The 16,633-nt window shown below is 40.4% G+C and overlaps 1 protein-coding gene across 1 annotated transcript in view; it reads left to right on the top strand.

Annotated features, from left to right (window-relative positions):
* LOC147707021 (adhesion G protein-coupled receptor F3-like) overlaps positions 1-16,633 on the top strand; it is a 239,009-nt gene that overhangs the window by 12,276 nt on the left and 210,100 nt on the right. Inside the window, exon 3 of the mRNA XM_086925615.1 lies at positions 3,943-4,046. Within this exon, the coding sequence (XP_086781741.1) occupies positions 3,943-4,046 (104 nt within the window). The remainder of the gene's footprint in view (positions 1-3,942; positions 4,047-16,633) is intronic.

Below are 16,633 nucleotides of genomic sequence, written 5' to 3'. Positions count from 1 at the left end.
CAACTAGATTGTTCACACAGAGTCCATCACTCAGGAGGCCTTTCCTCGAGCCATGCACTGGTTGATTCCTAGCTCCCTGGCATTGAACCACCCATCAAATCCAATTGCCTATTGGGTTACTTTTGGTAGGCAGATCGTGAGCTATGCGATTAACCTAATGCCTGTCATCAGACCCCAGAAAAGATAGTTTATGTAGACAGCAGGACATTGGCCACAATAGTCAGAATCCACTAAGGAGTGTACAAGTCACTGACAAATTAACTAGCCCTGAAAATAGATACCATTGGAGTGTCAGGCACATATTTGGCCTTCACCAGAGCTCAGAGCCATGGGGACAAATCCCTGATGAGTAGGAGAGCCCACACAGTGAGACAACCTGCCACCCCTTGAGGCTTCTCTCCTGGACATCAGGCTTTGTGATTTGCAGGCGCTCGGCCACAAAACCTACCACGCCATGGCAGGAGGCGGGTTTTCGATCAATTAGCCTTAGGGTTGCATTCCCCAAAACATTTTGCCCTCACCCTTCCTTTTTTTGCTGATCTTGTTTTTGTTGATTTTAGGACTTTGATAACCAGTGCTAAAGTGCTTGTACTCTCTCCCTCAAACATGGTAGAAATGGTTTCAACTCAACTGGCATATTTTATTTACTTGTCAGTCTCTATGAAAGTGGTACTCCATGTGCTAAGGTCCTGTAAAAGAAAATCTACTGGTAGGCCTGCAGCACAGATTGTGCCACTCACTTAAGGTTCCTGTAAAACCTATTGCAGCCTGTTTGTACAGTTTGAAACTGCCATTTTGACTTGGCAAAAAAAACCTTTTGCCAGGCCAAACCTTTATTTTTTATACCTCTAGGTCATCCCCTAGTGTAGGCCCTTAATAGTCCAGAGGGCAGACTACAGTGTATTTAAAAGGTTAGACATGTACTTTTAAGATTTACATGTCCTGGTAGTGAAAAACTCCCACATTCACTTTTCATTACTACAGTGTCTACTACTCCTATAGGTTAGCATTGGGTTTCCTTATTACATTTAGTAATTGATAACTTTCAATTGGGAGTAGGTAGACAGGCTGAGTTTGGTGTCTAAAGGATTATAATTTAAAGCCCTCTTTAATGGTACATTTTGATTTTCAGCCACTATTCTGAAAATGGCACTTTTAGAAAGTGACACACTCACAAAGGGTTTGTCACTAGTCAAGGGAGGGAAAAAAGGGATGCTGACAACTAAGAGGGGGGTAGAAACTTCCAGAACCTTCTCCCACTTCAAAGGGGGAACTAGTTATGAATAATGAATAATATACCTTCAGACACAGCACTTCAGTGCACATCTGGACCTGTGGGAGGCTCAGAGGATGGACAGCTCTGCTGCTTTGCTGCAAGAAGGATGGCTACTCTGCTGCCCTGTTGTGCTGCCCTGCAGCCCTCCTGCAAAGGGCTAGGCCTGCATCTTGAACCCAGGACCACTAGAGGTGCTCCAAAGGCTAGTTGGATGGCCTCCTGACAGAGACTCAGGGACTGAAAAGGGTTCAACAACCTTGCACCCAGCAACAGAACTCTGCCAGCTGTGAATCCTGCCCACCCAAGTGGTGCCTTCCCGGTCCTGGACCCTTGGAAGTGGACCTGGAGGTGCTCTACCAGGCTCAGGTGTGGTCCCAGCAGAACTGATGTAGTATGAAGCATAGCGTCCCAAAACTCTATATCCAAACTGCAGTGAGACACATCTCACAAAACACTGCATTGTAACCGTTGCATGGCGCTACCCAGTTGCAGGACTTTGCATGGCAGTCTTCAGACACTTTGGAACCACAGCTGCTTGATAGATCCTCAATGCATGCCTTCGCATCACAGCCCACATCCTCCTTGGAACCGATGGTACAATACGCATCCTCTACGCAGGTCTTTGCATCTCAAGCACCTCAGCAATGGTATCCTAGACAACAGAACAGCCCACAACATCTGCCAAACCAGCCAGTGCACAATGAAGCTTCGACGCAAGACTATGCATCACAAGCACCTCATCGTTGGCCTCCTCAATGATGACACACAACATTGCAGCCTCGGAAATGCCATAGCACAACACTCTGCAACCAGGATTTTACGATACTATGTTCAGCAGGCCTAACTGAGACCCTGCTGCCGGCTATCACAGTCAGCCTTAACTTGAAACTTTGTTCCAGTTTACCACGACCAGATAACCACAGTTGGCGCTTTGTGCTTTTTCATGCTATTTTCACTTAAAACTTTAAATTTGCAAATCTCCGGTTCTACTGATTGGATTTTTGTAATTTTTGTCTTCAACTATTTATTAAATTCTGCTTTATTGTTCTAACTTGGTGTGGTATTCTTCTTGTGTTCAATTTCATTTTATTATTGTGTGAATTGGTGTATACATACTTTACACATTGCCTCTGAGTTAAGCCTGACGGCTCTGTGCCAAAGTACCAGAAGGTTGGGCACATGTTTTTTTGAGGTTGGCTTGTGCCTTCTCAATGACAAGGGTTGTGCTTGCTGCTTAAGTAGGGTTTCACCTCACCTCAACCAACAACCTAATTTCCTACAGTTGGTCGGGGACAGGCAGGCAGATCCAGTGTCAGCTGCCCTCCTGACACCCGGGCAGGGCTACATGAGTCTAACCCAGGAAATATGTACAGGGAAACCAGGTATCGAGGGTCAACCCACCTGCACATCAGTCAGTACTACCCACAGGGCCCACCAGAAGTCTGGTCTCAAACCTTGCACATCAAGAGTCCAAAGGTAGGTGGCAGCCCAAGCCATGCCAGCATGTTGTGCCACCCCTCCCCCCCCAGTGTGAAGCACCAAGGAGAGAAGAGCTCAGTGTTCCCCCTTGTCCCCCGTTGGCTAGGAGATTCCACACCCTGGCCAAGTGGAGCTCTTACCTGTAACTGAGTCGGAACTTCTTCACCCAGCCAAGGAGAGGAGACCTCTGGATGCCTGTGATATCCCTTCCCAGGCACTTTGCAACATGACGTGCCAGAATGTGGTGCCTAGGGGTGGGGGCTTCCATCCATAGGCCAGCTCTAGCTCTGACCCAGGGCCAGGTCAGAGATTCCTAATCCAGTCAAGCAGTTGAGCCTCCCTGATTAATGCAGGACCCCGTCCTGATTACTTTGTGGGAGTGGGGCCCTAGGCCGGGGGCTTCCTCAATGGACAAGGGAAAGCTCTGACCTCGTGCCAGGTCAGAGATTTTTGACCCAACTAAGCAGGGAGCCATGCCCCGGGCCTGCAAGACCCTTTTCTGGGAAATTTGTGGCACAGCAGGTCAGCACATAGAATGTTCCAGGGTCCTCGCCCGGGGGGGGGGCTCACCGGAGCTCATCCCTAGATCCCAGTCACGCCTTTTTAGCCCGATGAGGCCCAAGAACAAACACATGGACCGCAGGGGTGCCTCACCAGAGCTCCGGCCCAGGGTGCTGATAGAGCTTTTTCTACCCTAATGAGGTCAGAGACTGGCTATCTAGCCACTTGTACAGGCAGTCAGGACCCTTGCACATTCCCGGGAAAGCAACCAGATGGACTCCAGCTCACTTAAATCCTTGACAACTAGTACCTAAGAATACCACTAGCCATTCTTGGAATCTGTCTGAGTAACAGAGTGGGGGACATTCAAGAGAATGTATCAAGCCTTCTGGAGCCCTAACTGGGTTTGAAGCTTCATGTGCACTCTCATTTGAACCACCCATGTGTATGCGGTAAATGTCTCATTGATGTCATTTGAATACTATGAGAGATCTATCAGAATGTCTAAGATAAATTGATCTGTGAGAACGTTCGAGAGATGTGTCTGCTCAACTAAAATATCACTGTGGTCTGGGAAGCAGAAATTGCTAACATGGAAAAATTGTGTGATGCTGAGCTTATCATATAAGTGTCTGCGTTTGTAACAATATATCTTGAAATAACCCCTTTCTCTATTATCTTTACAGTTAATGTAACCGGCTACTTTATCCTTAATGAAACCTACAATGGAGTCCTTTCTGATGCCACCTCTAAGCGCTACGCAGAGCTGAAATATAATATTACAGGGGAAGTAAGTATTGAAATACAATCAGTACATGTAGCATCAGATTACGTAAATTGCATATTGCCTGTGCAGTTTTGCACAAGTGACATTTTTACTGCAACGGTTGCATTAACAAACTTGTGCTTAAAAGGCTTTTCTGGTACTGGTGCCATTGGGATAATCTGGCAAATAATGTTTTACATGAAATTGTTATTATATACCTACTAAGCAAAGGGCAGTGTTGAAAGGTAGTGATATGAGAGGAAAGGGGGTGTTTGAAAGATTAAGCGCCAGTTGAAGTAAAGGGTACTTTTAATGTGAAAAAACAACACAATTCAAAGTAATCTGTTTAACATACAAGGAGCCTGACTACGAATGGCTCAGCTAATTCCAACCCATTTGTAAACCCCTGTTTACTCATGGGTCATAAATTATAATTTTCTATTTTTTAACGCATCCGAGAAATAGGGGATGCATTAAATAACTCGAATTTCATTACACTTCGGCAGGTCAAACATGTTAAAATTTAACGGGGTAAAAGCATACATCATTTACCATATAAAGATGGGTTTGATGCGTTAAATACCAAAACCTCCATGTTATTTCCCACAAACTCATAATAGGTGCTGTTTATCGGACACAACATACCACGTGGTATTGTTATTTATCAGGTGTGATAAATAGCGCCTGTTAGACCTGTCATCCTAGGCATGGTTTTCCCTCTAAGCTTTTGCCTTCATACCTCCTGTTTGAGGACGTCGTTTTGCTGGTTTTAGGGCTCTGTGCACTTTACCTCGGTTAACCAGGGCTCTTTTCTTAAAACGTAATAGAATTGGCTTATACCCAATTGACAGATTTAATTTACTTTTAAGTCCCTAGTAAAGTGGCACTGCCTGTGCCCAGGGCCTGTATATTAAATGCTACTGTTTGGCCTGCAGCACTGGTTGTGCCAACCACTCAAGTAGCACTTTAAACATGCCTTTGCCCTGCCATTTCAGCCATTGTATGTGCAGTTTTAAACTGCCATTTCGACCTGGCAAAATAAAACTTTGACAAGGTCCAAATCTTCCTTTTTAATTAATATGTCATCCCTATGGATGACCTGGCCTGCCCCGAGAGCAGAATGCAGTACATTAGTGGAAAACTCTTCAATTCCTTTTTCACTACTGCAATGCCTACCTCTCCCACAGTATATCCTTGAAGTTAACTTATTACATTTAATAAACTATAATTTCCAAAAAGTTAATAGATAACCGGTTCATGTTTTGTGTCTTTGGAATTATAAGGGAAAATCATAATTTATGTTGAAGTCTGCCACTTTTAGAAAGTTCTAAGTGGGGGTAGTGCCTCCCAGATCATTGATCAAATAACACTTTACCTAAACAAACCCAAATATTGTTCCTTCTATTGTCTTTGATTTGACCTGTTATTTTTTCAATCTTTCACTAAGTGTGTACATTCTGATATATCACACCTGTGTGTATGGTTTTTTGTGCTTTTATCATACAATAAATCATAAATCCTTTTTCTTTTTGCTTTGCTTGTTTTTATGGAAAGTTTTACTTAGGGAAAAAAATAAGATAACATAATGGTACAGAATATGACGTAAGAGACAAATAGGGCTCAAAGTACTAATACAGTGGTCACAAAAAGTGATCCTTAATTGCTGACCGGCTTATTGCTACCTGTCTCTGATTTTGTAATGCAACCTACATACTAAAGGATTTTGTCACAAAATCTTCATATGCAAGGGTCTCAAAACAACCTGCCTAATGAATAATAATTAAACAGGTCGCTGTTTGCGCCCTCCTGCAATTGGCTAGAAACCATGTGATGGAGGCTTGCAAGGGACACAATGCTTGTTTTTACATTTTTTTTATTTTTTTATTTTTAAGGCAGCCCCTGTTCCTTAAAGGAGCTGTTGCTGCTCTTAAAAATATGTTTTCTGTTAGGGAATATATTTGGAGGAGCAGACAATGAGTCCCTAGTCCACGGTCTGCTCCCCTTGTGGTCCCCCAACAGAATTCACAATGAGAAGGTGTCCCAAGGGGATACCTACGACTTTGCAAATCAGTTACCACCTCCTTTGAAATGTCCGTAACTGATCAATGGTTTGAGACCACAATTGCAGTGGGTAGGCATTGATAAATACCTCTGTTCCTCACAATTAGAAAGGAGCGCAAGAAAGGGGGGTGGTTCAAATTCAGGAGGAGAGAGGCTGGAATCACATACAAACTAGTACAAAGGTTACCTCTCTCACCACAAATAAATCATTATTCTTTAAGTCTTCAGAAGTCATATTTCTTAACTATTAACTGTATTATTTGTAACTCTTTGTCATATTCATTGAGTTTTTCTTTTTTTTAAACATTAAAACATACACCTCAGAATCTTTTTTGATCTTTACAAAAACGATTTAGACACACATTACAATATTTGCATGTCACGCAGACAATACATCTCAGTGTTTTAAAGACAAAATTGAAACATGACAAAACTATATGTTTAATACAATATTAAACAAAAAACATAAATGAAATCAGTGAAAAAAGCGAGAGACTCCTCTGTCCTACATTCTGTTTGTGCGTAACTGGGGTCTGTTCTATTTAGATCCTCGGTGCTAATACTTTTAGGGTCCTATGGGGGTCAGGGTACTAATCTAGAACTCTACGTCTGTGCTTTCTTAGTCAAGTCCAGACACTGCGCTGTTCTATGCGTTCTTTTCTTTTGTAGTTACTCTTGGCCTTAAGGAGAACAAAAGTTGACGCCTTTCAACCTTCATAAATGGGCCAGGAAGTGTTAGGTGAAGGTATTCATCAGGGCATCTCTAGTTTCGTGTATGACACTTCAGCTTTCCTAGGGGGGAAACATCATTTACTACGAAGGCATCACCACGCATAACGTTTACCACGGTACACTTACCACGCAAACGTTTTTTCAACTCGGGTGCCTTCCACGACCGTCTTTACCACGTTCTGCGTGGGTTGGGGGAAGACGTGGTATTCCTTCCAGTCGTTCTGCGTGGGGTTGGGGGGTTGGGGGGGGCGGGGTTTGGGGGGCTGGGGGGGTCTCCCCCCCAAAAATAACAAGCAGGTTACTTTAAAAAAAACGAACATAATTTTAGAAGAAAAAGGAAAGAGCCTCCCCCAAAGACGTGCCGTGTACGTCAAAAATGCAGTCCTTTTTTTATTTTGGTATACGTGTTTTGACGCTTGTTTCCATGGAGGATGGAAGTAAGGGCTCGTAGAGAAAGACGTGCAGGTAAGACGTTTCTACGCGTAGTAAAATTCTACGTTGTAAATACCAGCGTGGTAAAGCCACTTGCGATGTAAAATTCGCGTGGTAAAGCCATGCGTGGTAATTGAAATCGTGGTATAATCATATATTCTTCCTAGGGCAGAAATAGTGGAATTTTTATGAGTAGGTCTGCTGGTGCTATAAAACAGAAACTAGTTGCATTATTCTTAAAAAATGTTTATTTACATACCGGTCAGTGTTGTCTTTCTTAGACCTAAAGAAATGTAGGTCGGGCAAAAATGTCAAGTGCCTGGTATCTCCAAACTTCATATCGACTCATTGGTCAGGGCCATTGTCACTATTGTTGAGATAAAGGGATAAAGGGAACAAAAAAGTATTTTTTAGAAGAAGAAACATGTGGTAAAAGGGGAATTAGTGCTAGCATTCCATGTGATCTTACTCCAAGTTTTGAAAGCGACTTGTGTGCTAGATTCGTTATACTCAAAGGGGCACATGCATCAACCTATTTAGGAAGTGCAAACGGTGCGAATCGGTAAATTCGGCCGTTTGCACTTCCTAAATACGTTTTTGGGATGCATGAAACAATTTTTCAAAATTCGCTTTTTTTGCATTTCCTAAAAATGCGAATGCATTTAAGGAATCGCATTTGTGCGATTCCTTAAATGCAATGCATCATTTAAAACAAAAAATGCGAATTTTGAAATAGGAAGTGCAAATTAACACGAGGTTGATCCTCGTGTTAATTTGCGAAATTGTTTCAAAAAGCACAAAAATGCATTTTGAAAAGTGTCATGTTACAGACACACATGTCCTTAGGACGTGTGTGTGAAACATGCACTTTAAAATACATTTCAGGGGTGCAGGGGGGGTCCTTTGGACCCCCCTCTGCACCCTTGCAATGCATCAACAAATTGCGATTTCCTAAAAAAAGAAATGCAAAACGGCATTGATTCCTATGGGCCTCTAGGCCCATAGGAATCAATGTAATGCCATTCCTTAGTTGCGATTCGCTATTAAGGAATCGCAAATTCCGAAATTTAAGAAATCCGAAAAAAATTTAGGATTTCTTGATGCATAGGATTTTGCAATTCCTAAATAGTGATTCCTTAATTTTCGCTATTTAGGAAATGCAAAATCCTAGATTGATGCATGTGCCCCAAAGAGTATATTCAGTGGAACTGCGTCTCGGTGCCGGTAAGCCTAGCCGGTGTTGTCTCATATCACGTTAATATTCTGTAGATGGTGTGAGAGGGTGCGGAAACAAGCTGGCTTATTTCAAAGTACAAAGGCAGTTAAAGCGGGCTTGAAAATATTAGAAAGGGACAACACTTTCATACCCTGTCAATATTATGTATTGGAATGCATCGCAAAGCCCATTTTGCTGTTTCTTAGTTGCAAAATAGGTTTTGAAAATAGAAAAATCTTGCAGTTTGTGATTGACAATTACTTTTGGGGCAGCTAGAGTTCAGTCAGTAGTCGGAGCCCGGTCCAATTTTCTTCACTGTAGCATCCAGGCACAGGAGATTCAATTGAAAGCTAGCCAAATCCGTTTTAGACACTTTCTGAAATGCAGGCACTCTGAGGATTTTTCTTCAAGCTTGAGTTCACTTTGTTTTCCACAATTTAGGGCCCTGAACTCCCAGGGTCCTGCTCAATGACTAATCCTGTGGAATGCTTTCTAGGTAGTTAGATGTAAAGATGCTTAGCATAGATCCTGTTAGGCTTGCAGTGGGGTGTTACTGTTGGTAGATTTCTTGGTCCTTTGCCCAGTGGCAGCCAGCATGACTTGCGGCGGGGCGGCTGTGGGGCGCCACGGGGTTGCGCAATGTTAAAAAATATATACACTTACCTTGCCGCCAGGTCCCGCGCCTCTGCTCCTGCTCTCCTCGTGGCCATAGGACTCGAGGAAGAAAAACCTAGCAGAACAGCCAGGCTCCCCTGACCAATCACAACGCTGCATTGCAATGCAGTGTTGTAATTGGTTTTGAGTGTCCTGGTCCGACAGTCAACCAGGGAATGGAGGCCTGGGCATGCTCCCCATTCAAGCTGTAATGCAGTCTGCATGGAGAACAGGGAAAGTGCACAATACTGTTTTGGGCAGCCTGAGAGGGCTGACCAAACAGGCATTGCTGACTAAGGAGTGGGCAAACCACTCTTTCCCTTCCTTGCTCAAAGAGCAGAGCAGAAGCCTGCAAAGGAATCATAAAGTGATAACTCAAAGTTATCATTTTATATTCCCTTTACTTTGCACTGCTCAAAGGCAGTGGGCCGACACTCCTCAGCCATAGCGGGGAGCCGCCACTGCCTTTGCCCCATTATACATTGTGGGTGATGCAGAGTACATTTTGTGATACTGGTGTCTACTGGTTGACAGTGTACATTTTTCAAGATTGCCTTTAGTTGCTCACAACTCTTCAGGTTCAGGCAGAATTTGACTGCCTGGTTTTGCAGCCTTTGCATCCGAGCGATGAGCATTTCTTGAAGTCACGGGTATTATAGTCTGGCCTTACCAGCCCTAGGGCTGTTGCTAACTCCGCTTGATGATATGGTCAGAGGAGTGGGAGAGTAAGAGAGATGGCATACGTTTGATATGAGGGAGTGCTGTTGTTGCAGAACTTTAGTAATAGACATGCATTTCTGATGCTGAAGTCTTAGAAATTATGGAACAGTGACTAGAAGGGTGATAGGTTTCTCACTGCTTTTCACCTGACCGAGGCCCAGTGATTCTCTAAATCAGTGGAAATGTGTTGCAGATTTAGTTGACATCTATCATATACTATACGTTCTCAATTTGGACCTGGGCCCTTTTTAAGTTTGTAAAATTTTGTGCAATATGACCAAAACAGAAATAAATGAACGACATTTGTTAGAAATCTCATTTAACACCTGAAGCATTCTTTTAATTGCGTTCCATAAATATCTCAGGTTAACAATTGCATTGTAGCTACAGTGCATTTGACTTTCTCTAACATTTGTACTTGCTACAACTCTATAAGGGTTTATTGTTAAACAAAAAATGGTCACCCTTCTATGAAAATATGATACACAAATGACTGTCAAGCTCTAAACAGGGTGAGGTTATTCGTTGATTGCTACAATTTATCAGATATATTTGGTGCACATTGAACTATTTCAAGCGACATGTTTAGAAGTCTGACTCTAATTGCCATTCTCTAGAATCACTTATTGACACATTATATTTCTTGCCCTCTAAAACACAAGTCAACAAATACTTTGCTCTGAAACAAATGGTTTCCACAAACATTTCTAGTGCCTTTCAATGTAGACTAGAGAAACATTCAAATCATGTATTTCTCTCCTTGGACAAATTCGTCCACCTTTTTCACATTCAATGATTTTGGATGTAATATTTGCTGAAAACGGACAATTAATTGCATCTACCTAATCAATTATTGTTCTGATCCCTTCCATATTACTTTTTTATCATTCACTCCCTCGCCTCTCGAAGAATGTCAGTAGTTTTTGCAGGAGTACCCGGCGCCATCTAGTTTGTGACATTAACAGTGTTATCTTCTTCATAAATGACAAATTGGGGAGCCTTCTTTAAAATGTATGAATACATTTTACATCACTAGCGCGGAGCCCTGAAAAAGTCGGGTCATGGGGAACAATACCCCTCTGCCCATCCATTCCTGCCCCATAAATGTCTGGAAACAATTGTGAAATGAACAAATTAACAGCAATTGCTTTACAGGACACTTTCCTTTTAACTTTCAGTGACCTTTAGTCATCTTCAAAATTCTAGTCTATCTAAAAAATTAGAATGATGACAACAGCCTTGTTACCTCATTTCAACTCAAACCTGAGGACAATACTGTTATGATTTTCAGGCACCCTCATTATTAATGAAAGAGTCAAACACTGATCACAAACAATATTAAGAAAACATAAATGAGGAACCATGTTATGTATGTTTTAATGATAGACCTAACAACTCTGAGGATGTAACAGGATGTTGACTCAAGAAATGGACTACTGAGGAAATGTAGAAGTTCTGATGAAATAAGTTTTTTAATGCAATATTGTTAAACTGTTACTGGTTTGCAGATAGAATATAGAGTTTAAAATATTGAGTTGGGGAGACGCGCGAGCGCGTCAAACAAGATGGCCGCCACCATCGGAGCTCCGTAATTAAATCAGCCCGTTTTTCTTTATAACGACGATTTTTGTGTCATTTTCCTAGCGCCAAGGAGAGCGCTTTGTTGCTGGTGTGTCGCCTTACCTGTGTGGCGTTTTCTGGCCGTCTACACCCTTCGGAAGCCTTGACTCTTGCCTCCTGGTTCCTGCTCCCAGCTATCCTCTGAGGTACTCCCTGCTCTGTGTGAAGGAGCGGAGTAGTGTTTTCCAGGAAAGGGCCTGGCCACGCCCACAGTTCACTTTAGCTGCTGCACTTGCAGTTTTGAAGCCATTTTTCCAAATTTTCTTCACTTATTGACTGTTTATCTTTACGAAAGTGACTTATTTTCCATATTGTGAGGTAGTTACATTTATTTATCGAATTTTTTACCTCAGAATGGAAACCAAAACTCCAGCCACTACTAAAAGGAGGCAGTAGCTCTCTTCTCCTCCTGTTAAATCTAAAGTGGTGGAGTCTTCCGAACCTACTCTTTCCTTATTTTTAGAAGAAATTCAAGCTCTACGTCTCAATACTGACACTTTTGCCTCAAAAGTTAAAAATGTTCGTAAAGATATGGCAGCTCTATCTATGAAATTTCTGACAACTCCATCAAAATTCAGGATAATAAAAACCAAAAAACAAAGTGGACGCTTTCACACCTTTAGTGGCTAAAATTCTTCCTATGCATACTCAGCTCCTGGAATTGGAAAATCGAAATAGACAGTAAAACCTTCGCATTTTCAATTTGCCTGGGGAAATTGAGGGTTCTAACTGTCGTCTATATTTGGAATCTTTGCTTCCTGGTCTCTTAAATATCAAGTTTCCTGACAAATTTGAAGTGGATAAAGCTCATAGAATCCCTTCACACCGTAACCCTCGACATACTAAGCCCAGGCAAATGATTTTCAAAGTTCTGCGTCATCACCACCTTATTTTAATACGGAAAGCTGCGAGAGAAATCCCCTCACTATTGGTGAATGGTAACAACATTTTTATTCACAAGGAATTTTCTGCTTGTCGTCCACAGCTTAGAAGTCTTGGCTTCAAATATGGTCTGTTTGATCCATCCACGATGCGCATCTGGAAAGACAACGTTTCCAAGTCATTTCAACGTCCTGAATAACTGAGGCTTTTTCTTGAACAGCAAGCTCCGCCGTCAATGGATACTCATGATCCTAACACTTGACTCTTTCTAATCTAAGAATTATTTGAAACACATTTGCGCATTCTTCTTCTACTCATGGGCTCCAACGGTTCTGGTCATGCTTGTGGCACGTATGTGCGTTCCTATGTCTCTATTTATGTTTCCTGTTTGTTCCTTTCTCCTTCTTTCCTTTTCCTTCCATTTCCATTTACCATGTAGAGTTGCTGTTTTTCTACTACATTTCTACTATGCTTTTTCTTTTCTCTTCTTGTTTCAATCTCTTTTTCTCCTTCCTCCTTCTTTCTAATGGCTAATGTTCACAATATTAAAGTTGTTTCTCTTAACGTGAAAGGTTTGAGACACCCAATTAAACGCACAAAAATTTTGGATTACTTGGGTTGTAGCAAAGCTGATATTTGTTTTGTTCAGGAAACACATGTTGAAGATAAGATTTTACAGTATATGAATAAAAAGTGGGTTGACATTATCGTTTCTTCTCCTGCTAAGGGGAAGAAAAATGAAGTAGCTATTTTCTTTGCGAAAAGATTACACTGTCAGATTTTAAGTACATTTTCAGATTCTGAAGGTAGATACGTTTTAGTCAAAGTTAAAATTCATGACTCGATTTTCTTTTTGCTTAATATTTATGGTCCTACTGCGGATGATCCCGCTTTTTGGTCTACTATCACTCCTGAAGTTTTGAAGTTAGGTAAAGTTCCATTGATTGTTGGAGGGAATTTCAATGTTATTGCTGACCCACTGTTAGATAGGTTATCTACTACAAGATTCCGTCCTCCCAAGGTTTTTCATTCTTTTAAAGCTTTTCTTCATACCACCAAATTAGCTGACATAGGGAGGCTACACTTTCCCACTGATAAATGTTTTTCCTTCTTTTCCAACCCTCATAATTCTCATTCCAGGATTGATTATTTTTTGCTGTCCCTGTCTCTTATTCAATCTGCAACTAGCCCAGTTATTGGTACCATTGATGTTTCAGACCACGCTTTAATATCTTTTGTTTTGAATGTATCATCCACTTTCCCCAAACAAACTATTTGGCATATGAATGCGGGTATTGTTCTCAATGAAACTCATAAGCCTAAACTGTTACAAGCTATTCAAGATTACTTTTTGTTTAATCCAAAAAATTCTACTCTATAGTCAATAGATGGGATGCTTTTAAAGCTTATATTAGAGGTACTACAATTTCTATTATGGCTCATGAAAACAAACAATTCAACTCTAATATTAAACTCCTAGAGAAACAAATAGCGAAATTTGAATGATTATTTATTACATCACGTGATCCTCAATACAAAATTAAACTGCAAAAACTACGTTACGAATTTAATGCTATCCTCAGTAAAAGGGCTGGGGTTCAGCTTGCTAAGTCAAATGCTAGATTCCGCTTTAACGCCAACAGGTCTGGGAAACTCCTCGCAAACTACTTACGCATTAAAAGGGATAAAACACAAATCACCTCTATTCATGGTCCTCAACGTAAGGTTGCAGTGTCACATAATGATATTGTCCAAGAATTTTTACATTTTTATTCCAATTTATATAAAAAACCTGAGCCCTGTGATGATTCCTTAATTGATGCTTTTTTAACTAATTGTTCGTTACCCCAAATTTCTCCTTCAGATAGACTCGGATTAGAGTTGCCAATCACTATTGATGAAATCCTGAATTCCATCAAATCTCTGCCACAGAATAAATCTCCGGGTCCTGATGGTATTCCTGCAGAATTTTATAAACAATTTCAACCTCACCTTTTGCCTTATTTACATCAACTTCTTCCACATTTTGGCTCTTCCGGAACCATTTCCGGCTCTTTTACTGATGCTTTCATTATTGTGCTCCCTAAGTCTGATAAAGATCCTACTCTGGTCTCCAATTACTGTCCCATTTCCTTAATCAACCAAGATTGTAAGCTCTATGCTAAAATCCTTGCCTCTAGATTAGCTCCCGTCCTTCATTCTATTATTCATCCAGATCAATCAGGTTTTATTAAAAATAGATACTCTGCTAATAACACAAGAACACTACTATATGTTATTGAACAAAGCCCCTCCCTTCTTGTACCTGCAGGAGTTATGGCTTTAGATGCAGAAAAAGCCTTTGATAAACTTCATTGGCAATTTTTATTTAAAACTTTATTGTCATTTAATTTTGGTCCCTTTTTTGTTCGTATGATTAAGGCTTTATATTTTGCCCCCACGGCCCGATTGTTTATAAATGGCCAAATTTCTGCTCAATTTTCTCTGTTTAGGGGCACACGGCAAGGATGTCCCCTTTCCCCTCTTTTAGTCCTCTTAGGAATTGAACTTTTTCTCAATTTCATACGTCGTTGTGAGGATATTCAGGGTATCACACTTCATGATGTCACTATTAAAACTTTGGCTTATGCGGATGATGTCTTATGGTTTATTAGTAACCCACTTTCTTCTGTTCCGTCCTTATTAGATATTATTGCCAAATATTCTGTTGTTTCAGGTTATAAGCTAAGTGTTAGTAAAAGGGAATTTTTTCCTTTAAATGTTCATTGTACTCCCGATATGATACCTAACACAGATATTATTTGGCAAAAAAATAAATTGAAGTACCTTGGCATTTTATTTTCATCCTCTTTGCCTGCTACATTAAAATTAAATTTTAATTCTATATCTGAGTATGTCAAACATAAAACTTCTAGATGGTCTTCCCTTCATCTCACCTGGTGGGGAAGAATTGACTCTATAAAAATGACTATTACTCCGAAAATCTTTTATTGCCTTGCTATGATCCCCCTCAATTTCCGCTAAAATTTTGTAAAGATATTGATAAGCTGTAATCCCACTTTCTTTGGAACAATAAGCCCCCTCGTATTGCTTATAAAAAATTGAAACTCCCTAAATGCCATGCAGGTTTTGCACTCCCAGATTTTCATCTTTATCATAAAGCCTTCATATTAAAACAGATTTCCTTATGGTTTAATGCCCCTCCTATTGTTACGCCCCCTATTTGGTTTGCTATAGAAAAATCACTTGTGGATCCTTTTCCTTTACCCTCCTTATTAACAATGTCTCATACTTCTAAGGTTGTACATCGCTCTTCTATAATCAAATCTTCAAGGTTAATACTTAATGATTTAGATTCTAACTTTGCCTCACCCTTACTTTCTACGGTGCATTTATCTCTATGGCATAGTAGCCTTATTAAATTGAATAGAAATGTTACTTTCTGGAATTCATGGATTAAAAAAGGCGTTTTCTATCTTAAAGATGTATTTTGTGATGATGCCTTTATTCCTTTTGATCTGTTGCAACTGAAATTCAACTTACCTGATGATGATTTGTTAAAATATCAATTTTTATGTAACTCAATTTTAGATTCTTTTCCAAATGGTATTCCATCTATGATCACAAATGATTTGATGATTTATCTCAATGCTGTTTCCTCGTCCTCTAAAGCTGTTTCTATTTTTTATAAAAAATTCACCACTTAAATGGGTACTAACATTGATATAATCTCATCATTTTGGAATACTGAACTATCAATTTCATTATCTGATGACTCTTGGTCGATAATTTGGATTAATAGTATCTCTGGTTGGTTACCTGTGTCTCTTTATCAAACAAATGCCTACATTTTGTTTAATTCATTATGGTCACCAGTACGTCTGCACCGGGCTAAAATACTTCTATCAAACGTTTGTTGGCATTGTAAATTAAGTCCTGGTTCAATACGTCACATGTTATTTGATTGCCCTATGATTTTATCATTTTGGTCTCAAGTTTGGGACATAATATTGAAAATTTTACCTATTCAAGATGTCCTTTCTTATAAATTGATAATTTGTAAATCAGTTGTACTTACGCACCCTCTTACTGACGTTGAGGCAAAGTTGTTCAATTTTTTTATTTCAGCTGCGTTAAAATCAATTACTTTTTGTCGGAAGGATACTGCATCCCTTTCTGTACATGCTTGGTGGTCGTGGATCATCTTTACAAGAAGAGGTGCTCAATTGTCTTTACAAGGAGTTAATCATAATTCACTGTCTTTTCAATCTTTTTGGTCTCCTATTGATTCATA

Source organism: Lissotriton vulgaris, chromosome 6, assembly GCF_964263255.1.
Source record: "Lissotriton vulgaris chromosome 6, aLisVul1.2, whole genome shotgun sequence".
NCBI classification, from domain to species: Eukaryota; Metazoa; Chordata; class Amphibia; order Caudata; family Salamandridae; genus Lissotriton; species Lissotriton vulgaris.
This window is presented reverse-complemented; position numbering and strand designations above follow the sequence as displayed.